The following is a 27,130-nucleotide window of genomic DNA, read 5'->3' on the forward strand; positions in this document are numbered from 1 at the left end:
AAAAAATAAAAAAAAACAAACAAACAAACAATTCAGGACCTTTAACTCTTCGTTAACGAATCACAAATATTCAATGTTAAAACAGTTTTGCCTATCAGTCCACAAAATACACAAAACACCTTCTCTGTGCTAGATTACAATTATTACATTCTTTACTATTCTTTCAATAGCACAAGGTCACTTCATTTGAAGAGTTACATTGGGAACTTCCCAAATCAGTAACACAAAATCTTTAACTTGTGAGTACAGAGCAAATTACACTAGGCACTTTAGTGCTATGGCAGGTCAGTCTAATTATTATCAGCTCTAATTAAGGGACCTAAAAACCGTACTACATTTTACTAGAAGCTAATGCTACTCAATAAGGTATGAAATTCTTTCTATCTTTGAAGACATCCAAGAACTCACTTCTGATCTGATCCTTAAAATGAAAGGCCCTATAAGCATGTGGCAAACAATTCCACTGTACAGTATTCTAAGATTTTTAGACAGCTTTAATTGCAAGTTTCACAAGAGGAAGGCAAGCTTGGGGTTTTTCCCAGAGGTAGAGGATTGTCCCATCTTCCATCATATTACGCATAGGAACACCAATCTGTACACTCGTTTATTGAATTTTGGGAAAGAAAATATCTTTAAAAAACAAACAACAAAATTCTTATCAATGTACAAAAGAAAATCTCCCCCACCACAATATGTACAGTCCACAAGACACTATTTTCAGTTTGTCTGTAAATAAGATACTCTAGCAAGAAACAACACTAGAAATGTCCCCAAAATATTCTAGCAGAATTCACTGAGCAAACTATTCTGTATGCGCAGTGCCCCTGGTATTCAACAAAAGAAAGTATTAAAAACCATAAAATGAGAACAGAGATTTAATTGGGAGGAGGAAAAAAAAAGTCTACTGGCAATTTTTGCTTAACAGCCAGCATAAACAATTACCTGCTCGAAATCCAACCTCATGATGGCCTTCTGAAGATATCTCACTCCACCATGGATCAATTTAGTGCTCCTGCTGCTGGTCCCTGATGAGAAATCATCTCTTTCTACAAGAGCTGTTTTTAGTCCTGTGTAACCAGAAAACCAAATTAACTTCTTAAATTACACAATTTGTATGTAATTCATTAAAGACACTTCTCTAGGGTAGAGACAATCACAAGAAAAATTACTCTGAACATGGATAAATTTGTATTCCAAGTGCAGTGCACTGTCTATATTGTAATGAAAAGATTTTAGTCTCTTCCTGGGGGAAAAGTCGAAACAGAACTCTTAAACAGAAGCACATTAAAATCTGGACATATCACAATGAAAAGACATTCCAGCACATAGAAGCTAAGCAGTTGGACTTTAATGCAGGGAAGCAAGGCTCCTATGAATGAATTAAAATCACAGATCTGGAAGGGACCTCGAGAGATCATCTAGTCCAGTCTCCTGCACTCATGGCTGAACTAAGTATGATCTAGACCATCCCTGACAGGTTTTTGTCTAATTTGCTCTTAAAAATCTCCAATGATGGAGATTTCACAACCTCCTTAGGCAATTTATTCCAGTACTTAATCACCCTGATGGTCAGAATATTTTTCTTAATGTCCAACTTAAAATTGCCCTTGCTGGAATTTAAGCCCCTTGCTTCTTGTCCAAATCTCCATGGTTAAGGAGAACCATTTTTCTCCCCCCTCCTTGTAACAACCTTTTATATACTTGAAAGCTATTATCATGCCTCATCTCTCCAGTCTTCTCTTCTCCAGATTAAACAAACCCAGTTTTTTCCCTCTTCCCTCAGAGATCTTGTTTTTTAGACCTCTGATTATTTTTATAGCTCATCCCTGGACTTTCTACAATTTGTCCACATCTTTCCTGAAATGTAGCACCCAGAACTGGACACACTATTCCAGCTGAGGCCTAATCAGCATGGAGTAGAGTGGAAGAATTATTTCTTGTGTCTTGCTTAAAAACACTTCTGCTAATACATACCAGAATGACGTTTGCTCTTTTTTGCAACAGTGTTACACTGTTGCCTCATATTTATAGCTCGTGATCCACTGTGCCTCCAAATCCCCTTCTGCAGTACTCCTTTCTAGGCAGTTATTTCCCATTTTGTATGTGTGCAACTGACTGTTCCTTCCTAAATGGAGTACTTTGCATTTGTGCTTATTGAATTTCATCCTATTTACTTCAAATCATTTCTCCAGTTTGTCCAGATCATTTTGAATTTTAATCCTATACTCCAAAGCACTTGCAATCTCTCCAAGCTTGGAATCATCTGCAGACTTTATACGTGTATTCTCTATGCCATTATCTAAATTATTGATGAAGATACTGAACTGAGTCAGACACAGAATCGATCCCTGCAGGACCCCACTTGATATATCCTTCTAGCTTGGCTGTGAACCACTGTAACTACTCTCTGGGAATGGTTTTCCATCCAGTTATGTACCCACCTTATAGTAGCTCCATGAAGGTGTACAGATGCTCCCCAAGTTACATAAACCCAACGTACGCAAATCCGAGTTTACGGAAAAAGTTCCGTAAGCTAGAAATGGGGGGGGGGTTGTTGTTGTTTATGGGGAGGGTTGCATAATGTTCAGAGATACGTTTCCGACTTATGCAAAATTCAAGTTACACAAGGCATTCCAAACGGAATGCTTGTGTAAGTCGAGGAGCGTGTTTTTGAGGTCATGTGATACAGTATCAAAAGCCTTATTAGAGTCAATATATACCTCGTCTACTGCTTTCTCCCATTCACAAGACTTGTTACCCTGTCAAAAAAGGCTATTAGGTTGGTTTGACATGATTTGTTCTTGAGAAGTCCATGCTGACTTTTACTCATCACCTTAATATCTTATAGGTGTTTGCAAACTGATTACTTAATTATTTGCTCATTATCTTTCCAGGTACTGAAGTTAAGCTGACTAGTCTGTAATTCCTCGGGTTGTCCTTATTTCCCTTTTTATACATGGGCACTATATTTGCCCCTTTTCCAGTCCTCTGGAATGTTTCCCATCTTCCATGACTTTTCAAAAGATAATTCCTAATGGCTCAGATATCTCTTCAGTCAGCTCCCTGAGTATTCTAGGATGTACTTCAACAGGCCCTGCTGACTTGAGAACATCTAAACTTGCTTAAGTAATTTTTAGCTGGCTCTTTCCCTATTTTAGCCTCTAATCCTACCTCATTTTCATTGGCATTCACTAGGTTAGACATCCAGACCACTACTAATCTTTTTGGTAAAAGGTCATTAGAGTCAGTAGTCACTGTATAACCATGTAACATTTTATTTTTATTAATAAAAAGGTGGCATTTTGCAGAATAAAGCCTCTCAAACTTGGCAACATTACGAACTAATTTGCTCAATATCCTTGCAAGGCCGACCATTGTTATTACTCATTTTACAACTAAGGAAGAGAGGTGCCCAAAACCAAAACAAGGAATTAGTAACAGCCAGGATTGGAGCTCACAATTTCCTAGCTCTTAGAGCTTAGACCACATTTTGATGATAGAGATAGATTGCTTTAAGGTTCGTGGTACAATCCGAATAATGGAAGTGTTCTCTAAAATATAATCAGGAGACTGGAGTCCTTCCACTGAAAGTACTGAATATTTGGTGGGAGGAGGCAGAGAAGGGAAAAAGTAGGGAACTCTGATTCAAGTGTTCACACATTGACACACTAATCAACTAAAAGAATAAGTTCTTCTAAAAATGTGATAGAAGAAAGGAGTTTGGGACTCAATATAGACGGGGTGCTGAGCTGTCTGTTCCAATCCAGGAAAGGATTTAGCCATCAGTTTACATTTTACTTCAGTAGGAGTACTCACAAAGTTCAGCACATGCTTAAATGTTTTTGCTGGATCAGAGTCAGGGGGTACAGCACCTTGTGGAATCAAGCCCACATTCAGTATCTGCTTTTATGCAATTTGTCTAATTCAAAGTAATTCTAATCTATTCTGGGTTTAAACTTTCTATGAAAAGTCATAGGCATTAATTATTCAGAGAAAAACAGACTAAGAACAATTGTGATACAAAGTTAAATTAAATAAAAATCTGTCTTCTCTCCATTTAATATTATGTTTAGTTATGGCAACTGAAGTAGTGTACAACCAAGTGGCTCTTCTATTAATTAAAACACTCCATGTGCATTTGGATTGCTTCAATGTGATTAAATTTTTCACTCTGAGTTGGCCATGGATATTGAGGATACAATTCACTCAAAAGAGAAAAGAAAAGGCAAGTTAATCCGCAAAACTCTGTCTTATAAGTGAACCTGTGTCATGATAGACTTACAAGAAAATAAAGAAGGCTAGAAATACATTTTTGTATTTGTAATGAGATACGTGAGCTCTAAATTAAGGAAATTCACAATTTATTCATTTATATATAATAAACTGAATATATACATACACACTGTCATATGCACATGTATCTCTTTTATACACACTATATGTATACAAGCTAATTACATGTTCAGTGTGTATATATACGCATATAAATGTGCGTAAATTATAGACACACCTTTTACATATACACACACGTATATTTACACGCATATATGTATATTACAGAAATACGTGGCAGTGTAGTCCAAGTTAAAGTTTTACCAGCAGGTGTTTCGGATGACAATGTGTCAAGTGTTCCCCCCTACACACACAAACGTGAAAACACCTCTGCAATTGACTCTCCAATACTACACAGTTTATTTAGAAAAAGAATCAGAGAAGAATACTGTATCCATTTGAAACTAGATAGGAGGAATGGAATTAGCCAGTTTAGAATTAGACCTGAACACTTTTTTCAAGGGGAAGGAAACCACAGTTAATCGGATCCTTCAAGAACATGCTTTATCTTGTTCAATCGAATAATGAGTGCCAGGGAAGCTGTGTAGGAAGGGTACTAAAAATCATTACCATATCCTTAAGGTTATTCAACACAAGGATAAAGCGTGAGGATATCCCATATAGGAAAATGTTTTTATAATATATGCCATTTGGCAAAACTTTGTTCTTTATTAAATCTGGAAATTCATCTATGGTAGGAACGGTTTTGTAGTATTCACAGAGGGGTATGACTTGTGTATGGAGTGGACCATATTTACAGTAGATAACTTACAACAGTTACTCTATATAGTTTTAGCACATACAATAAATGAAAAGAAGTTCTGCGCACCCCAACATAACAACCTTAACAATCCACATCAATAAAAATGTTCTCTTCTCAGAGATGTCTTCCAAACCTGTAATATACCATATATACTCGTTCATAAACTGAATTTTTTTTAGTAAAAAAGGGAAACACCAGAGAAGGGGGTCGGCTTATGAACGGGTATAGAGAGGGAGAGGTAGGACAGAGCCCCTCCCCGCAACGGAGGAAGCAAGGAGAGGCAGCACAGCCAGCAGAGACAGAAGGGAAGAGGTGGAACCAGAGTCTCTCTGCTTCTGGCCATGCTGCTCACCCCCCCCACCCCAGCCTCCGAAGCAGCTGCAGCTCCTGGGCTGACAGGCTACAGCCATGCCATTCGGCCCAGCCTGCCGGAGCAGCTCTGGCCAGGTCAGAGACATCCTCCCCTGGCCCTCCCCAGATAAGGTGAGAAGGGGAGAGTGTAGGGGTCCCAGGGGTTACTCCTCTGACTCCCAGCTTCTCCCCCCAAAAAAGTTTCCCCACCAGTTGCTGTCCCGGCCAATCAGGGTAAGCAGCTGGTGCGCCAGGATACTTTGTTGTTTACTTAGGTTTACCTCCCTGCCTGCGGACGCTCGAAGTAAACAAACCATCTTGGCCCACCAGTGGCTTATCCTGATGGTCCAGGAGCCAAAGTTTGCTGATCCCTGAATTATAGGGTTGGCTTATGAACAGGTAATAATTTTCCATTTTTACTCATCCATCTTGGGACGCGGGGGCGGGGGGGGGGGGGGGTGGTGTCAGCTTATAAAATGAACTAGCTTATGATCAAGTATATACAGTAATTAAGATTTTGATTAGTAACTGTAGTGTGAAACAACTAATTAACATATCTAAAAATGCTTAGCCCTCCTCCCAACACACACACACACACCCCTTAAATATTGTGACTTGGTTTCATAAAAGTGTAAAAGTTTACAAAATAAATCCAGTAAGATAAGCACTTCATGGCAAGAATGAGGCCTTTTGCTCAAAATCTTTCAGCTATCTTGCACGTACCTAGAAAGATTGCTTTTGTTGCAACAAGTAGAATTGTGGATTCCCCCAACACTAGTGTTTTTTTTCTTTTGAAAGTGTGTGGGCAAGGGGAAAAGTAAGAGGAAGCAGGGTCAATGGAGTTTCTTACCAAAGTTGAGAAAAGCAACATGACTGTGTGCACAAGGAGAGAACAACTAAATGTAAATACTAACACTACTCTTTTTTTTTTTACCTTGCATCACCTTAAAAAGATAGTGCTGTGCTTTATAATATTGCTTGTAGAACAATATAAAAACCCTTTATCATCTATTGGTCCCCCAAAACTTTTATGTCCTTAAAAATCTAATTATTACTGGTAACTTTAAAAGATCAGAGTAATTTGTTTTTGTCAAATGTGACTAAAGATTAATGGATACAATCAGGAATAATTTGGTGAAAACATATCAAACACAAGGAAAGCAAAATTTGTTGTTAAGTGAAGCATCAAACATAATAAAAGAGCAAATTCCATGAATGAACAGCAACAATACACAATTCATTAACCAAATGCCTATGATTATTTCACACTTCAGAAAACTACTGATATGATCAGAATATGTAGTAACAGGATAAATATAGATTGCCTTCAACCATTCTTTGTGCACTTTCAATTACAAATGCAATTTTTCCAGAGGCCTACCAACATAATAAGAGCAAGACTGAAAACCTTAGTCACATAAGTTTACCAACTATTTAGTTATCTTTAATAATCCATTAAAAAATCATAACATACTAATTACAAATTGGAATGTATTCCCCAATATATCAGTCTGCATATGTTACTTGCTTTTACATTATGTAGAAAACTTGAAAGTTTATATAAAATGAGCATACATTTCAGCTAAATTTTTTCAAACAGACCTGGAGTAAAATCCTGGCTCCAGTGAAGTCCACTTTCATTGACTTCACTGGAGCCAGGATTTCATTCCTGGCATCAGCAGAACTGCACCCCCAGACATCGGGTAGTCCTTACACCAGGCCTGAAGGTAGGTGCTAGATGCCATGCAGAATTCTGCAGCTACCAATCACATTGCATGCAAATCTAAGAAAAGTATTATGGTTCTAGTTTTATAGAGCAGCATGAAAGGCAGCATTAAGTCTGAACTGTATGAGAGAGGGAGAACAGTCAAGAGAAACAACTAGTATAGAGAGCAGGAGAGAGTGAAAAATAGATAGCGTGGATAGTAACAGAGAGCTTTGCAAGTGAGGTGAAGCTTATTATTAATGTGCGTTAAGGCTCTGATCCTGTCCACTTTGAATTCAATGGAAAATACTCCCATTGATTTCAATGGTACAGGGATCAGGACATATAAGAGGAATCTATGCAGAATCTATGGCTGAGACTGGAGAAGAGGGTGAAGTCATCAAGATGGGCAGTCACAAGAGCAGGAAACAATGTTGCTTTTGTTTTGTAGAACCAGGAACTGATCTTCTCTTTCAGGAAAGTGATTTTTCATTGGTATGTTCACAGATTCTGTTGCTTGAACATACATAAAGTTACCTTACAAGGATGAAAAAAAATCAAGACAGGATGGAAAGCAAGGGACACATTTTGGAAATAAAAAAAAGCACCAGGATTTAGTGAAGCCCTGGATGTCAAAGGAGAAAAACACCAAAGACTCAAGTTTGAGTGATGGGAAGCATGCTGTGGTCAAGCTCAGGTAGAGTTGAGCCCTGTAAATTTCCTCTTAGGCCATCTGTTTAACCAATAACTACCCAGCAAAGTCCTCAAAACAGGTTATTGCAGGAATGCTCAGCCTGTATTAGAGTGGAGCATGGCCATTTTCTGTAATTATCTGTGTTCTCAAAAGTATTTGAGTGTATATTAGTGTTCAAAGTTAGTGAGTGACATTGACAGAAACAGTCAAACTGCAGCCAGATGCTTGTCTACATATACACAAAATGTGAAGGAAGTTCAATAGAAACACTGCAGTCAAGAAAAGACTCAAGTTCATGTGTCTCTTAAGCAACAGAGTTGTGATTAGTACATTTTATAGATCAGCTAACATATGTATTAGTTTTCAATCATTTCTGCTACATAAAATCTGAATAAAAAGTCAGGGTTTTTCTTTTTAAAAACATAGCAAACACAGCAGAATCCAAAACAGAACAATCAATTAAAATCCAAGGTCCAAATTCACCCCAGTAAGCAGACTTGGCTCCATTCACTTCAGAAGTGTTGGTCTTGTTTAAACAGAGCTAAATTTTGCCCCAATATTTTAAGAAATAATAATTTTAAGAGACCACTAATCTGGTATTAATATATGTCCATTCACCTTAATTTCAAAATAAAAAATAAAACTTTCCATAAAGAAAGCAATCAGAACATCAGAGACTTACCATGTGGATCTTCAAACAGAATCCTATTGGTAGGTTTTAATGAAAAATCCAGACGGTCTAATCTAAATCTGTGCTAAGAGTAAAATCTATTTAACATGTGCCAAACATGTGAAAATGGTTACCAGCCATTTTTACACAACACCCCTACAGAAAACAGAGGACTGACACCATATTTGATTGCTCATGTAGAATTCATGCCCAGCCCTCTCCTTTTCGAATGAAGTTGGCTCCAGACTGACGTATGGCTTTTCCTTCTCTCTTTCCTGTAATTGTTGTCCTGCACAAACCTCGATGACTCACATTTTCAATTAAAGATATACCCAACTAACAGAGGTTGGAAAAATGCGTTTCCACATAGCTGCAGCTGTACCAACAAAATATGATTCTTAAGTTTCCTTCAAGTTCACACGAGACATTGGGATCCAAAGATAGTTATATAATCAAGTCTTTGGAGGGCTGTGGGGAAGACAGTGGGTTCCCCATTTTAAACCAGCTTTGTGTTTGAATATCCAGTTTCATAAGTTTATATTAAATTGCATACAAGCACTTTTATAGTAGGTGATTTTTTCTAACTGTAATACGCTCATACTTTCATGCCTCACCTCTCGTAACAGCGTCTAATGCACAGCCGCATCCTGTTGCTCCTCCTCCTATAACAAGCACATCAAATTCACTTGTGTTTTGTAGAGCCAGGAACTGATCTTCTCTTGTTGGAAAGTGATTTTTCATTGGTATGTTCACAGGTTCTGCTGCTTGAACATACATAAAGTTATCCTACAAGGAAAAAAAAAATCAAGACAGTATTTGTGTCTATTCCTCAGTGGCATGCCGTGACATTTTTAGTTAGATATGCACGCAAAATGGCATCCTTCACAGAGCACGACCTCGCACATATGGAGCATATGAGGTCAGGCTGTGCAGAGGGTGCTATTTTGTTCTACAAAATGGCACCTCCTTGCACATTTGAGGGCCAAACAGATTCATCTCACAGCACAGCCCATCCTGGAGCACATAAGGCTTGCCTTGTATCCACTGATGGCATGTCACTGATATTCCTTATAGAATAGGTATAGTTTAGTAGAAACTAACCAGAAAAAGGTGTCTTTATTCAAAGTCACTTTTAAATCTAATAGAAAATATTTTAACAAATGCAAAAGGTAACTGACAGCATTGAAAGAGTAAAGGGTTAGTTTGCAGGAGTAGCCAAGGTGAGTTAAATGTATAGTTATTGAGGGATTAATAAAACAAGATATAGTATCAAATACCAGAAGGGAGTATTGAAGATTTTATAATAAAGATATATCCTGAATAGGATTAGAACTCTGTACTTTTAGCATATAAAATACACATATAATCTACTAGGCTATAGAGTCATTGCAGAGCATCCAGCAGCCATTGGAGGAATTATTTTGCACCAGAGGGTAGTCGTTATTTCTGTTGCTTTCGTGGAACATTAAAATATTAATACATTATTTGTATTGTGGTACTGATCAAAGGCCCCAGTATGCTAGATGATGTACAAAAACTGATAGGAAGACAATCCATCGATGTCCCAAAGGAAAAAAGAAAAAGTTTAATTAAAAAAGCTGACTGTAAGGGTTGTAAAAGCTAATGTTTTCTCATTTTTATTATTGAAAATCAGCTGTGTACAGCCCCCTTTTTTTTTAAACCTTAACCTACTTTGCTTTTATTTCTCAAATAATACAGTGTGCTAACTTTTTAGTGGTACACTGTAACAGTAGGACAGTATTCATAGACCATTTCTGGTTTTCTTTTAATGGATTCCAGAATAATAATTTTCTCTAAAACAATCATTGTCTGATTTCTGTAGCGACCCATCTCTCAGCTTGATGACCCTAGTGAAAGAGAAAGACAAACTTTCTAAGTCAATTAACCTAAATGGGCAGCAGGCTTAGATTTTTTGTTTATTTGGGGTTTTGTTTTGTTTTAAATTTTAAAATTGACCATTTCCTAAAGACTTTACTTGGAGGTAAGAGGTTTGGTTAATCAGTTTAAACAGATGTCTGAAAGCCCTTGTAATTACGGGTATCCTAAAATCCTACTATTGGTTGTGCACTTCATAATCTATATTATGAGTACCATCATAATGGGTTGTAATCCACCTCTGCAATGTAGTATATTAATTACTTTACGTACAATGGCCTGTAGCCAGGTATTATGATTATTCCAAAGTTAATTAAGATGCAAGGCCACAAAAGAAATCGTGCTTGCTCTCTCGTACTGCCGTCTTTCTTCCCTCTCACATTCTTAGTCACCATCAACCTTCAATGCTGCACACAATTGGGTAGTGGGTCACTCTCCAAACTATTGTTTTCAAGCTCTGAAGGGGCTGACAATCTTTTTCGTAATAGAATAATCACCTGCAGTTCAGGAAATGGATTTTGAGGACAAAACACCAAATCAAAGCATGTGCAAATAATCAGTATGTCTGGGTGCTTGAAGGCAAGGAGGATAGTTTTGTGGGTAAGGTACTGGAGTGAGTTAGAACAACTGTCTTCTATTTCCAGCTCTGGCACAGACCTCATATGGTCTTGGGCAAGTCATTTAAGTCAACGTTCAGAAGTATCCACTAATCTTGGGTGTCTCAATTTTTGGGTGTCCAAACTGACAACTGATTCTCAGAGGTGCTGATATCTGCAGCTCCCGTTGATCTAAAACACAATTTTGCAAGCCCAACATCCAGGAAATAAGAATATTTCAAGCTGGGTACCCAAAATTAGTGGTCACTTTTAGAAATTTGGGCCTCTGAAGTATCTCCATTTCTTCACCTATAAAATGGGGGTAACACTTCCTTCCCTCACACAGACATTGCAAGGCTCAATTCATAATGTAGAAGTATTTTACAAATACATAAGAGTGAGATTTTGTGCAAAGCCTTTAAGCCAGTGATTCTCAACCCGGGATACGCAGAGGTCTTCCAGTGAGTACATCAACTCATCTCAATATTGGCCTAGTTTTACAACAGGCTACATAAAAAAGCACCAGCAAAGTCAGTACAAACTAAGATTTCATACAATGACTTGTTTATACTGCTCTATATACTACACACTGAAATGTAAGAACAATATTTATATTCCAATTTATTTATTTTATAATTATACGGTAAAAATGAGAAAGCAATTTTTCAGTAATAGTGTGCTGTGACACTTCTATTTTTTAATCTGATTTTGTTAGCAAGTAGTTTTTAAGTGAGGTGAAACTTGGGGATATGAAAGACAAATCAGACTCCTGAAAGGGGTACAGCAGTGTGGAAGTGTTGAGAGCCACTGGTCTAAGTGGTGCAGCCAGAGCACACAGTCCAAAGGGAGGAGGGCTAAATTAGTTTTAAGCCATCTTTTCACCGTCTCGAATCCGATCCTGGGCTGCTCCAGGAACTGAAGAAGCGCCCAGTTCAACTAAGTTACTGCAGCCTCCTTTGGTTGCCCTAGGGGCTGCAGGGCTGCCTGGAATTTCTGTAGCGCTGCATGATGTGGCTCTACCCCAACATGCCCCTCCCACATTGCAATACTTCATTACAGTCCTCTGGAAGTAACCTTACAGCTGCCTACCACAGTGCCTGTGTCAGGAAAATCCTCCCTTGCCACAACCAGGCTTTTAAGGCCCCCTTTATGCCACTCCAGCCTCCCACTTAGTTCAAAGGGAGCGGGAAATGGATGCAGATTTTAGTCTAAGTGTTATATTATGTTTTGCAATCTGAAAGCAACTCAATTTCCAATATTTGAATTGCTATATTTTTTGCACACTGAATAAAAGATAGTAGAAATAAATAGGAAAGTAATATGCAGAATAGTTTATAAAGTGAAGTGACAACACTTATTTCTTCAGCAAGCGAAGTATCAGAACTTAGAAACAGTAAATTTGTTGACTCAGTACTGGAGTAGATTCCGAAAAATCACTCCTCCCTATCAGCTGAACATGCTCAGCCTGATAGCTCATTAAAGTTCTATTTATATAAATGATCATCCTAAGTAAAAAGACAGGAAATGGCTAGCTAAACACATGCACAATTCAGCAGCAAATGCATTCAGTCTACCAAAGCTGAATCTGAAAGACTACTACTACTATTTCTACATCACCAGAGGATGTACATGTCACTGAAATGGGCCAGTTTCATTACCACTACAAACCGTTCTTTTTCTCTCTTGCTGATAATAGCTCACCTTAACTGATCACTCTCCTTACAGTGTGTATGGTAACACCCATTGTCTCAGGTTCTCTGTGTATATATCTTCCTACTGTATTTTCCACTGCATGCATCCGAAGAAGGGAGCTGTAGCTCACGAAAGCTCATGCTGAAATAAATCTGTTAGTCTCTAAGGTGCCACAAGTACTCCTGTTCTTTCTGCGGACACAGACTAACATGGCTGCTACTCTAAAGCCAGTGTAGTCAACACTATGCCACTTCCTCTCCCCTTCCACACACTCTCAGCTCTCTCAGCCAGGCCAAACACTTTGTGCTCTGGCTATCATGGGCTGGAATAATTGTCCCTAGAGGTAGTTTGACCTCTCATAAATTAGAGCAGTCCTATGGTGACAGGTTTGGCCCCAATAAGCCCCAGGACTGGGAGCAAAAGACTTGTAAGCACCTTTGTTTCTCCATCCCCAGCTTCAGCTCATCTTTAGCACCACTGAGGTTCAAGTACATAATCCCTCCTTCAATATACTTACAGACTAAATTAGACAAATGTACAAATGAAAGGGGTATCAAAAGTAATGTCATTTTGTTTAGCTCAGACACTGCTTTTTGGTTTCAGAGGGATTTACACAATTTAATTAATTTTTAACATTGTAAAACACATGATTTTGATTTTATAATAAACGTATGTTTATGAGGGAGCAGGAGTAAATGATTAGCAGTGGAAGCAAATAAATAAATACTTAAGACTCCCTATCTTTTCTCTCAATCTGCTGAAGAACATGTATGTCACAAAACTGTCTATAGTAATGTCTACACTTCACTCAGAAGTGTGACTGCAGCAAAAGTAGCTATCTTGATTTTGCTAGCTCAAGCAAAAACAGCAGTGAAGCCGAGGCAGCATGGGCTGTACAAGTCCACTAAGGATTCCAAGTATGTACTCCAGCAGTCACCTATATTGTCGCAGCTTCACTGCAACTGTAACTTGAGCTAGAGAGATCAAAAGTCAACCACTCCTCTTACTGCAGCGCAGACATATCTTATAAGTTTCTGCAGGGTGTAAAGGACAAAAGAACTGATTGATACAAATGAGTGCAGCTAGTACTGAAATTGATTAAAGTGACCAAGGAGGAAATTTAGGCTGATCATCATAAGAATTTCCTAACAGATTATGGAATATTCTTCCAAGAGAAATGGTTGAAGCCTACAGATATTTAGAATTTGATTGGGCAATGTTCTGAAGTATATACATATAGTAGGGAAGAATCCTGCAATGGACTGTAGTCTAGTAGATCTAACTGGTCTTCGCCCTCTAACAGCTCAGCACATGTTACTTGAGTTTAGGTTAAGTTACAAAATACTATCTTCTTACCACCATTGCAGAGCAGCTGCTCTTGTCTATTATGCTGCTTTTCCACCCCTTTCTACTTGCTGTGATGCTTTGTATCTGCCTTTCCTCAATGCCCTATAATCTATATAGTTATAAGTGACAATAGCATGACAATTTCACCATGTAGACCACGCCTATGACCTCCACACACGAAGGCACATCTTTTTTAAATGCACTGAATTACACAAATTGCTCAATTTTAGAAAATAGCTTCATTGTCTCCTGCTCTATTGCCTGTGAATTATAGCTGTTAGAGACATCTTCAATCCCCAATCCTGATGAGCAGAGTTCCCTGAGATAACCAACCAAATGGTGCAGTTTTCTGAAGTGGCCAATCAGCTCTGTAGTAAATAGAAATGACTCAGAGCAAGGCCTCCCTACAAAACTTTTAAAGAAAAAAATAAATAAAAAAGGCACATGACAAATATTTTCATGATCTGAAGGACAGTAAAAATACAATGATATTTTAAATATGTTAAGCTTTACACATATCGACCTTCGGTGTCCCTTTAACAAAGAGTTTATTGTTCTCTGCAACACATCCTTGTGGGTGTAAACTAAATAATGGTTTACACGCCATCCCCAAGGTGAACTAGTGACTAGATCGAAGCCCGATCTACAGCCTTCCATGGTTTATGAACTTTGGATAGCCTCCACTCAAAATGATCAGATCACTTTCTCCCTATGTTTAAACCCCTATTAGACTTGCAAATTTTTTTTAAATGTTCTACACAGTTGTCACTACTGGTGCAACAGAAAACAAGATCTAATAATTAGTGTCTACTGCTGAAAGAAGTGCGTATTTAAAGACTACAGGCAATTAACAATCAGGTTGTCCTGTAATCATGTACAGTATTAATTTGAGCATAGTGTGTAGGGTTTCATGCAAATTACTTAATACATAAGAGAATGAGAGAGGTTGCTGCTGTATTATGCAAGTCAATCAATGGAGCAGTTAGATTAAAGTAAAATTGCTTCATTTTCTATTTATTATAATTAAGGCGGTACTAACCATATTTGTATACCTCCTCTAAGTCAAGTAAAAATTAATAAGCCTTTTTCATGACCTAATTTTGAGAAATTACAATGGCCCATTCAACCTAAAGTATTCCCCCTGCTTTTACATTACAAACTGCTTTTAACTAACCACTTGCTACACATGTCAAACATAAATCAGATCAAAACATTTTAAATAAAAGTAATGTGAATTGTAACTGTGCAAACAAATTTTCCCCAGTTTGATTTTTTTAATATGACATTTTTCTTTAAAACCAAATCTATCTGGCGGGGGGGGGGGAGGTGGAAGGGGACAAATTCCTGGCCTCTGGTTCCATTTCTGATACAATGCTAATCCACAGTATCTTTAATGAACTAGTAGGATTCACTGAAGCTTTTTTTTTTTTTTTAAACACACAAAGTAGAGCTGGGAGTAAGGAATATCTCACTTAGACATGTCATTGAAATTTTAGCAGCAAGCTTCACTTCGCTCTAGCTGAAGTCTACTACCCACTGAATTTTACTGTATGTAGGGTCCAGTTCTGTAGCTATCCTCCATACAAGACAAAAAGTTATCTGTAATTCTGACTTGAGTCCTCAATTCAGCAAGGCACTTAAGCATATGCTTATCTTTTAATGGGACTACTCACATGCTTAAAGTTAAGCACTGAAGTGATTTGCTGAAATGGGGCCACAGAATGACAGATGAACCAAATTGTACGGATGGTTGAATGAGTCAGAAGTGTGTCCATTTCTAGCTATCCACTACTATTTATGTCTCTACAGTACATGCAAGTTTATTTTTTTGATTCAAAAATTCCCCTTCATTAAATTAGTTCTATACAATAGACAAGGTAAAAAACCTTTAACAGGTTTTTCCAAGATAATTATCACCCTCCCTTCAGCAAAAGAGTTGTGTCAATTTCAACACATTCAGCTGGATATAATATTGCCAGAAAAACAAGACTCAGCACTCAAAGAGGGACAGTCAGTGTGTACAGCTGAATATTTTCACAGCTATACCCAGGTAAAAGAACAGATCCTTTGGTATAGAATCCTAAACAAATAGCATATTAGTGTACATACAACACAGTGCCTCATGCACTCGAAATTGATAGTGATTTATCTTGCTGTCAATTAAATGGGAGACCGAAGGAAAGCTGCATACAGGGATTCCATCTGCATTGATGTGATTCATTTGGCAGCAAACAAGTGTGATCGCCGAAAGTAAGCGATTGCAGTTTATATCTACCAATTTCTCAGGGAAGAGTTCCTTGAATGGTTTTGACTACATTCTTTGGGAGAACAAAATTTAGTTTGGCAGCCTGAAATAAATCTTTGAAGTTCTAAAGTGATCTAGTAATCGTAAGTAAGCATTTCTGATAATAATTTGTCCTGTATTATCTCTAGGTAGGTTTACACCAAACTCATGGCCATCATTTGTTAAGAGTAAGATTTTTTTTTAAAAAGATCTGTTTCCTTTTCAAAGCGAAATATTCATCCTATTAGCCCCGTCCAGAGTCACATACCCTTATAGTGTAATAGTCATTGTTTATTACACATCAACCTCTGTGCCAGTTCGACAGAGGATGCAAGTTTATTACAGGGCCTTGCTCTTTAACTCAAACTGTAGAAACTAATGCTTTTAGCTCTGGGGTCCCTGGTGCAACCCCAGTGTATGGCCAAAATGGCAGACACCCCAATAGCAGAAAGAACTGCTTTAAAAGAAGGAAATGTTACCTGAAGGCATGAGAAAAACAGAGAGTGAGCCAGCCACAAGGAAGGAAAATCTAGTCAATATCTTCAATACAGGCCACATGATAATCTGTGGTTCCGTTTGTGATGATCAGCAACACAGTTACAAGGTTAGCTGCACCTCTACCTCCATTCTAGTCTCTGAGTACACTTCCCCCCTCCCCCAGATGTCAGGCTTCATGCATCTCCCTCTCCTAGGGTGGAATTCTGCAATTCTCCAACTCTCAGACTGGCCCCTAGGCTACAGAACCTAGAGTATCACCTGTGCATAACCAGTGGGTGCAACTGAGTTCAATACCAGCAGTTCTTCCTTTCAGGAGTCTATGCCCAGTGGTGAATACAGTGACCAGAAGCGTTCTGGTCTCAAAGTATTGTTTCATTCTAATAGCAGGGAACAACATAAAATGGGGGAGGAGGGGAGAAGGGATTTTTAAAAAACAGTCTACATGCATGTCTATCTTACCTATAAAAGCACACCTATAGGCTCCCCATTGTTGACAGTATCCCAGGCAGGCCTAGCTAGTTGATTTATATTGATTAGTTTTTAACTGTAAGATGAAAATGGAACCCCCTTAAGAAGGCAACATGCAGAATAAGAAAATATGTCATTTATCAAGAGCATTTTGAAACAAAGATTGTGCACATATTTGAACTGACGTACTGCACACCATTTCCATTCAACAGAATTAAAGGTAGAGACATTTGACTCTCAGTCCTGGGTCTCAGTTCCTGGGCTTTTGGCCCTGCTTCTCCAAACAAGTTTGGTAGGCTGCACAGGAGGTCGAGCCAGTATCCTCTGAGCCAATGGCTCTCCCACTGTCCAGGAATAACCTTTAAGTGTTTACTTGGTGTGCTTATCTTGAGTCAGTGTCCTCCCTCTTGTTTTCTCACAGCCTGCTATTAAACTACATCAATATATTCATACAGGAAATATCCTAATGACCAATATTCCGAAATTATTACAAGCAGCTCCAAGTCCATGAGTTAAGTCAGGTGATTGATTTTGTGCAGCAAAAGACACATTAATGCATATACACGGATGGTTTGAAAAAGAACAAGGAACAACTTGCAGCAGCTTTTGGTGCAATTTTCCCAGGGCCACAGGTATTCCGTGATACTATAGCCACAGAATTTACTCCTAATACCATTCTTAGCTGGGTAATCTGAGGGGGGAGGGTTAAGTTATTTTTCCTATTTGCCCACGCTTGTGAAGAAAACCTTGAAAACATGACCACCACATGAACCACCAAAGAATTTTCTTCCTGAATCTGTAGGCAGTCTGTAAACATAGTTGAGCTGTGTTAACTGCCTCATTCATGTTGACTCTGAAACCTGAATTGACTCTGAAACCTAATTAAATGCCAAAATAAACTATCATTGCTGATCATTTTAGCAGAAACAGGTAGCTAAGGTGCTCATTCAAGAATTCAAAACTTCCTCCCACAACTTCTCAAGTTCCAAAAGCCCCAAATCTCCCCAATCCAGCTGCCAAAGCCTCTAGCTTCCACCTGACAATTTCTATGATGCAGCTGTGTGATTTCAATACAAAAATCTGAAACATTGAATGTGGAAAACAATGTAAAATGAATTAAATTTTGTATCAAAATTAACAAGAGCTTCTGAACTGATTGTGTTATTTCTTTTCATATTAAAGACTTCAATTTGTTCATGTTCAGCTTGATGCTGGCTGCAGCAGACACTTCAGTTTGTCCCACCAGAGTGCCACAGAATCCAGAGACCTTGCCACAGCACAGGAGGTACAACTTGCCACAGAGTAAATGAGGTCATGCTTACAGATAAGGGGAAATCCATATGCATATTAATTAGGTTTTCTGTCTGTGTGAGAAATTCAATTTTTGAAAAAAAAGCCACACAGACTTACTACATTGTGTAGCCAATTAGTGTGCATCTTGGGGCAACATATTTTTCTGGCTCTTGTAAATGGGAAGATCCTTCACCCTAGCATATATTTGATTGGCAGGCATTATTAAAGAGAGGACAGTTGTGCTGTGGGATATGCTCACAGCTTAGATATGTCAACACTGTAAATGAGCTGTTCTCCATTGTGTCAATCCCTCCAGTTTACGTCCCACCTGCTGCCCTCCATTGGGTGTTCAAGGCAGTAATTTTTTAAGGCCATCGCAGAGCAAATCTGCGAGTTACTATAAACCCAGAAGCATGAGAAATTATATGTTGTTCACTTGCCAGACTCCTTGCTTTATACATATATATGACACACACACCACACACGCTAGAATTTTTCAGAGACTTTTTTAGGATGACTCCACAGTTTGCAGTAGCTTCAGAGATCAGGTCACAAGACAATGTTTCATTTGGCCATTAGGGTCACTCTTCTCAACGAAAAGTTTTACATCCAACCCAGGAAATAAATTTCCATATGATTTCTAGTATTGATGGAGAAGGGAGCATTCCCTGAAATTTGGAACATCAATTTCATAAAAATTCATGTGTATAATTAATCTGTTACAATTAGAGCTGAGTGAATTATGGATTTGGGGGGGGTGTATGTGTATATAAAAGTACAATTTAAATATAAACGAAATTTCTTCTAAACTCAGAAAATTGCTTTGAATCCAATAAAATTTTCCAGTAGACTCAGAATTAAATACTTTTGGTTTTTCTAGTCAATTCAACTGTTTGAGTGTTTTCGACCGTTTGTGTTCTGTTTGTTGTTTTCAAGTTTTGACAACAACATGTTGTTTCAAAATGAAGAATTAAAATATATCAACTTTTTGGGGGGGTGGGGGTGGGGGGGATGACCTCCATTTTCCTTCCTAGTGAAATTTCTCTGTCAAAAAAAAAATGTGCCTGGCTCTGGTTACAATCCTGATACATATTAGCATCCTATGTATTTGGTTTATTATTTGAAGTTCTAAGCTTAAAAATGTTACAGTATACTAATTCAGGCAGACTCCTGATAAAGACTCCAAGGAGTCTTTGGAACATAAACACCAACTAGTATAAAACAGAGGCAGCAACTGAATTGAACATACGATTCAAATGTGCTATTTTACAATACACTTTCTGTTATACTATATCTTAAGTTATAAGGATCCAGGACTATTCTTTTTCCAACTTTACTCATGTCATGAGGCACAATCTCTTTTTCCTGCACCCATGCTACTATTCCTTCCTGTACACATACAAGGAAAAAAGTCTCTGGATTATTATCGACGAAGCATTCCTGGAACTAAATGAAAGCTGTCTACAGTCAACCATTGTTGCTCCTGAATTAGACTATTAAACCCAAAACCAGGTCTTATTTTATCATTCAAATCAAGCAAATTTAAATTAATATACAGTAAAGATGAGACGTTAATTGTCCATGGGCAAGCTGTTAACCTGCTTGCAATATAAAGACAGCTGGCTACACATATATTGTGATAAACAACATACAAATTTAGCACTTGCTAAATGAATTGGACATAATCCAAAAGGATTCCTAGGGATCATGCTCTATTTTCAAGCCCAGACTGGAGCAGTGGGATCAAAGTGCTGCCCACTCTCTCAGACTGAGCAGAGTTAACAGAAAGTTGGTGACTGGCAAGATTCTGAAAAGGGGAGCTTCCAGCCTTGCAGCCAACACTAAGGACAACCCCACCAGGCAAATTTCTACATGCACAGTTGTCCAGGCCAGCCTGAATATTATAAATCCACAGCACTGCACAAAGCCAGTCACTGTACACAATTATCTGCACAGAAGGCAGAGTGGGGAGTGGACTGTGCTGACTGGTGCTTAGTCACCACCTGCTCTGCTGAAGACCAGTTCAAACACCCCATAACCCCTTTGTTCACATTCACTCCGATATTGGCTTCACTCCTGAGCCTCCTTGGGGAATGGAGGAAAGAGCCCAATAGCTCTGCTCCTCCTTTTGGGAAAGAAGAAAATGAAACCATTTCCTACAATACTAGGAATCAATCCACAAAGTGAAACCAGCAACCCATTGGGTGTTTTTTTTTTCCTTTGTTTTTTGTTTTTTTAAAGGTCTGTTTTGTCCAAAAGTACACTTAAGGACAGCCTTTCCCATTCTAGGATTTTGTTTTGTCGACATTTTAATTAATGGAGGAAAAGAGTCTGTTCTGCCTCTTGGATTTTGATAATGACCGAAGTTTTCAAAGATGGGTGCCTACATTTAGGCACCTAACCATGGAAGTCAACAGAAATCTTTTTATTAAGTTCACTGGGAATTGGACCAGGTCCCCAAAGTAAGTGGTCTGATTTTCAGAGGGTTAGCAGCCACAACTCCCATTCTGAAGTCAGAGAGAACAGGGAATATTCAGCACTCATGGAAATCAAACCACTTAACTGCTTACCTGATTACTTACCTTTGCCATGTCAGGGCTCATCTACACCAGTGGGATAATGCGCCCTACAGGGGTGTCATTTCTAAGCGCGCCGACTTACACATTAATTGGTCCCCGTAGATCATGCTAGTGCATTTTAACGCAGTGCTGTTTAAACAGTACTACATTAGAGTGCACTAGGGAACCTTTAGTGTGCACCAGGGATCATGTAGACAAGCCCAAGTTTGAAAATAATTGGCCATACTCTATTCTGTTACCCATACTGGTGAAGAAAAACCTACCCCACCCTAACTCAATAGGAGATGAGGAAGTTTTCAAAAGCATTTTTACGGGAGGTTTAAACATCAATCTTAAAACAATTACAATAATGTCCATGTTTTCTTACTATTCAAAGATCTACAGCAATGAAACATCATTAATGCAGTACTCTAAATTAGTTGCAACCAAATCAAGCTCAGAGGCCCTTGGCATTCATATCCAAACAAAGCTATTCATATAAACCTAAAATACGCTTCAGCAGATTTTAAGTTTCATATTTTATCAGAAATCGTAATTAATACTTACGTGTTGTTTCTATACTGCGAAAACTGAGAGATGCCAAAAACTGTTGCTATGGCACCTCCTCCAATGAGGACAGTTCCTTTTACTTACCTTACGAAATGCCATGTTTTTACTCTAAAAAAGAAAAAAAAAGAAAAAAAAAAAGAGTAAAATAATATGTTTCACCCATGTAAGAATTCAGATTGTCTAGAATAATGCACTTATTTCAACTAGAACTGGTGCTGAGAATATAAAGTTTCGGGGTAACAACATAGTAGATTAATTATTTTGGTTGTAATATTATCAGTACAGAAAGTCGGCAAGATGATGAAGCAAAAATCATTGGGAGAAGGTTGTGTATTAGAGGAAATAAGTGAAGAAAGTATATAGAAATATTAGATGTGCTTACTAATTACACACCCATGCCTATCTCAACTGCCAGCAAGTGCTTATGAGCAGGAGCAGCTGCTTTGCCATAGCATCCTAAGTATAACTAAAACTTCCACCACTAATGATAGAGAGGTAAACGCCAGCCCAGAACTAGCCACTGAGTACTCTTTCCAAACAAATTAGCCCATTTTTTCTTTTTGCAAAGACCAGCACTAGCTATCCTTTCTCATTGTCCAGCTCCTTTTAACAACCCACAGGGGGACCGGCACTCTAATCTGCACCCAGCACACGAATGAGGCAAAGAGGCAGAGCCAGGGACCTAGCGAACCTCCGCTGCCTTAGGATACCACAAAATTCATGGTCCTCTCCAGACTCTCCAGCAGAGAAAGAGAGAGGAGAGGGAATCTGGAGATGGGGAAGGTGGCTTCCTCCTGGGACTCCAGCTCCTGGGACGCTCTTTGACACAGCTCCCTGCTTTCCAGAACCCCATGCCGCCATCTCCTCACACTGCCTCTTCCACTTCCAGGCTCACTCCAGAAAGAGATACAGCAGCTCAATGAGGACATGGAAAGTAACCTTCTTAAGAAAATTCTGAGTGCACACCCTGTTTGCCACCCAAGAATGATAGGTCACTACTCCTCTTGCACAACAGAGAATGAATGCTTGTATCTAGCAATGCTGCGGAGAGGTCAACAAACAACCAGGTGCTGCAGAGAGTAGAGGCAGTGATATAGGCAACAGACAAGACCCAGTAGCTGAAAAAGAAGTGAAGGGTAGATTTGAAATGCAGGACTCCACCTCCTAGCTGTTGAGGCAGAAGACAAGGACTTTGTGTCAGACAGACATTCTTAGAGAACAGTGTTTGAATGCAGGACTGTCTCTAAAATCCTAAGTAGGTGTAGCCTAAACCATTTTTTCCTCAGGACCATTAGAGCTTCAGTCACACAAGAAAAAACATGGACTGAGTGAGAATGCAGCAGTAACTAGAAGTCAGTCAAAGTTGTTTGGATAGGAAAGTGGTTGTTGTTCCATTAATGCAGGGCATGGACTGACTCCATAGTGAGATTTGGAATAGTAAAAGTATAAAGCAGTGTAAGAAGTCACAATTTTCTGCCCTTTTAGGAAACTCAGAAGAGTATAGTGAATGACAGGATATTATAATCTGATAAATCTTTTCCTTCTCTGACTACTATAGATATTATGATCTCAATGTCTGTTCTCTTAAACTGAATATATATTATTGCTTTTGATAATAACAATTTTGTCAAGCACCTGCAGAAATAATCCTGAGTGACAGAGGAGTGTCATTTGTATAATCCTGTAAATATGATTAGACTAGACATATAAAATATACTGTACATCTCCATATACATGATTATTTATTTCTTATCTAGCCATCTGCTAGATGAAGGTTCTTCAGTCTCTCCAATAGTATGGGAGAAGGACACCGTACAGCTGTTTTAAAGACATGTTGAATAAGGTCACTCTGTTCCAAATCACCATGCCTCCTAATTCAAATAAATCAATGTGATATATTGAACTGAGAACTACCACTCAGAAAGCCATTTTTAAACAAGCATTGGTCTTCGTGTGTGTTCTAATGATAACAAACATCATCTAGATATTATTGTAACAAGAATAACATTCTCTCAACAGTATAAAGAACATGGAAAGAAAAAAAACTGCAAATCTAAGATTAGAAGCAAAAGAGTTAAATTATTGCCTGTTCCCTCCAAGGTGGGCCTATATAGATGGGACAGAGAAGTTCAGAAGAAAAGTCACCAACAAGTCTGGGTTTCATATCTTGTGTTTGGGCTCCCCTGCAGTGCACATATTTGTAGATGTTTGGTTTTATTATAAAGGTTGGGTCCCTATAAAAGCACTTACTGAAAATCAGGCCTCTTTAAGGTGTCTCAAGTTAGGCACCTGAAAACTGAGACACTCAAAATCATTAGATGCTTTAAAAAAGTATCTTGGGCAAATTATTACTGACTGCATGTCAAATCAGTTGCAATCTGCTTCCCTGACCCAGCCTCAACAATAACATTCTGCATTTAGGATGAAACAATACAGAAACAGTTTTGGTAAAGTCACACAGCCACTTCTTTCTATCTAGCAAATCAGAGGGAAAGGCTATGCAGTAGACTGTCGCAGGAACATTTAACCCTTTCAAGAACATTTCTGGAAAAATAACCCTTGAGAGCACTGCTCAGAACTTCGGTCCCAATAATCTGGGAGTCCAATTTGGTCACTGCTGTCACAAAGTCTGCGATATCTTAGTCCAGTTCTGGACACACACCTATAGGTTATTTTCCCAGCAGAGTTATCTCAGGAGAGTATCTGTACTCAAATTACATCAAGATAGCCTAGTTTGAGTAAGAGGGGTCCCGCTGTGAAGTAACAGTCAAGCTGCTTCATCCACACTGCATGGCATTCAAACTTCTGGAGCATATCCCATGGTTCTTTGCAATGCACTAAGCTGAGCTACTCTATGAATTATTTCCCAATGAACTGTGGGAGAACTTGTCCGTCCTTTCTGGGTACATGCTAAGAAATGTGGGAAGGCATTGGAGCAGTACCAGCACTCAAGCAGAGCTAGCTTGCACCAACACTGCAGAAAAGTCATGTTAGCAACTGACAAGCCTATATGACAAGTATCCACGAGTAATAGTCTAACTCATAACATTGTGTCAGTGTGAGAAACGCAAGATAAGTCACTAGATCCATCTATGCACTGAAAGAATGAAAGAAAAAGGCAAGCAGAATACTTTTGGATGACTCAAGTATATTGCCTCATCTGAGCAGGTCCTGCCAAAAAGGTTTATGAATGAGATTTGCAACACACTTGTGCCACAGGCAAGGTAAAAAGTAAATAAGTGAGTTCATCTGTGTCCAAACACATGCCAGGGCATGCCCCCTGACTTGACAGATTAAGATTTTCCTGAAACACAGCCTAGAAATAAATGACTTCTCTCAGAGGGATGTACAGACAAGCAGCAGATTTGCTTTTAAAAACTTTCATCAGTGATGTTGCCAATCTTGTTAGTGCAATTAGTCTATCACTTGTTCTTTCACTAAATTCACATGTACTCACTCAATGTGGCCATGTAAAGAGCAGCCCCATCTTTTAGTTTCATCAAAATACAGGAGAGGAGGCACAGAAAACAGTAAAAAAGAAACATCTTAGAGGAAAAGTAAGTTGTTTTGTTAACTGGAAAGGTGAGTAGGGTACAGAGGTGATGCACTAATGCTCAGAGTGCTATGGAGAGAGATGCAAAGGGTGAATCTAGATAGATAATATAGACACACAAAAACCTGCTGAAATCTTGAAGCCAGTAACCTCTAAAAGGTTCTGCCATATTCAAATCACCTCATTTTTTCCAATCTTAACTACCCAATTAAACAAAAGAAGTCCTTGAAATCCTTACCTGTGTACCCACTTTACTGGATTTGCTATTTCCACTTATGGTTTTGGTAAACCTAATATCTTATTTTCATAGTGGTTTCAAAATGTGACTGCTGCGGAGAAGTGCAGGAATTTGTGAATGTTTTATGATGGAAAGGAAGAGAAACAATCAACATAAATAAAATGTTCAAAATTCAAAAGAATTAAGGTGCCCAACTAGAAAAATTATATTGCCATCATCAGTATATCTTTTGTTTTTAGTGAATTACAAAAGAAAATGGAGAATTCAACTTCAGTGAATGTATAACCATTATCAAAGCACTCCATGTACCACTACTCCTACCGTAAAGTTTCTTCAATAGCCAGAATAATAATTAAGCATTTCGTTTGTAACTAGTAGTCCCATGTTAATCTGGAAACAGTTTCACACATTTTACGCAGCAGGAGTGAAATCATTTCAGATAACATAATGAATTTCTAACTTGTAAATGCTTGTTCTGGGAACACAATATGTTCTAGAATCCAAGTGAAATTAAAAAAAAAAAATTAGCATCTTGCAACACCAGGCAAAAATCAGCCTACATCGTGTGAGAATGAATTGACCATAAAGAAAATAAACGGAAGCAATTCCTCATGCTGTCTTTATATGGTTATATTTTTATGCCATTGAACACATTTTATAAAATATATGATTTATTTCTAAATCACAAAACCTATACTTTTCCCATTATATATTCAAGTATATCAAGGATCGACAATTTACTTGAGAATAAAGCTCAGTGCAGTAGCCCATGGTAAACAGTAACTATCTACAACTATCACCCTGCAAGATCCTTAGTATCCCCCAATGACCATTGATTCCAATGAGCTGAAAGCACGCTGTGGCTCACAGAATCAGACCCAAAATCAGTGATCTACATCTTTAGAGGAAAAAAGCACAGAAAATTTGACAGTTTAACACAATTAAAATCTTACTTTTTAAAAAAATTACACTTGCACTAACAAAAGTATTCCACTTCTAAGGTAGTTACGCCACATCTCTATACAAAGTATTGGAGAAAACTTTGTTTATGGTTTCCCCAGAGCAGAGGGTGTCAACTTCACCACCAGACAAAATACACGAAGGGTGAAATCCTGACCCACTGAAGTCAATGGCAAGACTCCCACTGACATCAGTAGGGCCAAAATTGCACCCAAAGAGTGCCTACAGAATATAACATGGAAGAAAGAGAAAAGCAGTCTGGAAACAAGAAGTGAAATGGAACCTATGTCAGACATTTAAATATACTGACTATCTAAACAGAGCCAACCTTTCACAAATGTAAAAGATAAACTTCAGAATATTAGTCCATGAGAATTCAGTAGTTTTAGTTATGAACACAGTGCCTTATGCATGGTCTTTCTATAATAATGTCCCTTTTAGCATGTAAGTAAACTCTGTTTACAGATACCGAACAGCTTTGTTTGTTTAAACTGGAATTGTTGTGAAGTTAATTGAGAATAAAAGCTGTTTAAAAAGTTGATTTATATTGCTTAGTTTTTAACTGTAAGCTGAAAATGGAACCCCTTAAGGCAACATGCAGAATAAGAAAATGTGTCATTTATCAAGACCATTTTGAAACAAAGATTGTGCACATATTTGAA

General features: G+C 38.3%; 1 protein-coding gene across 3 annotated transcripts in view; it reads right to left on the minus strand.

The window, feature by feature from the left end:
• The window catches only part of GPD2 (glycerol-3-phosphate dehydrogenase 2), a 106,473-nt gene that overhangs the window by 59,040 nt on the left and 20,303 nt on the right, over nt 1-27,130 (minus strand). For all 3 annotated transcript variants that reach the window (XM_030579844.1, XM_030579842.1, XM_030579843.1), the window contains 3 exons: nt 21,715-21,825; nt 9,130-9,301; nt 943-1,067 (listed from right to left, as the gene is read on the minus strand). In XM_030579844.1, the coding sequence (XP_030435704.1) occupies nt 943-1,067; nt 9,130-9,292 (288 nt within the window). In that variant the 5' untranslated portion in view covers nt 9,293-9,301; nt 21,715-21,825. The remainder of the gene's footprint in view (nt 1-942; nt 1,068-9,129; nt 9,302-21,714; nt 21,826-27,130) is intronic.

The sequence above is a fragment of the Gopherus evgoodei genome, chromosome 11, assembly GCF_007399415.2.
Source record: "Gopherus evgoodei ecotype Sinaloan lineage chromosome 11, rGopEvg1_v1.p, whole genome shotgun sequence".
Lineage (NCBI taxonomy): Eukaryota > Metazoa > Chordata > Testudines > Testudinidae > Gopherus > Gopherus evgoodei.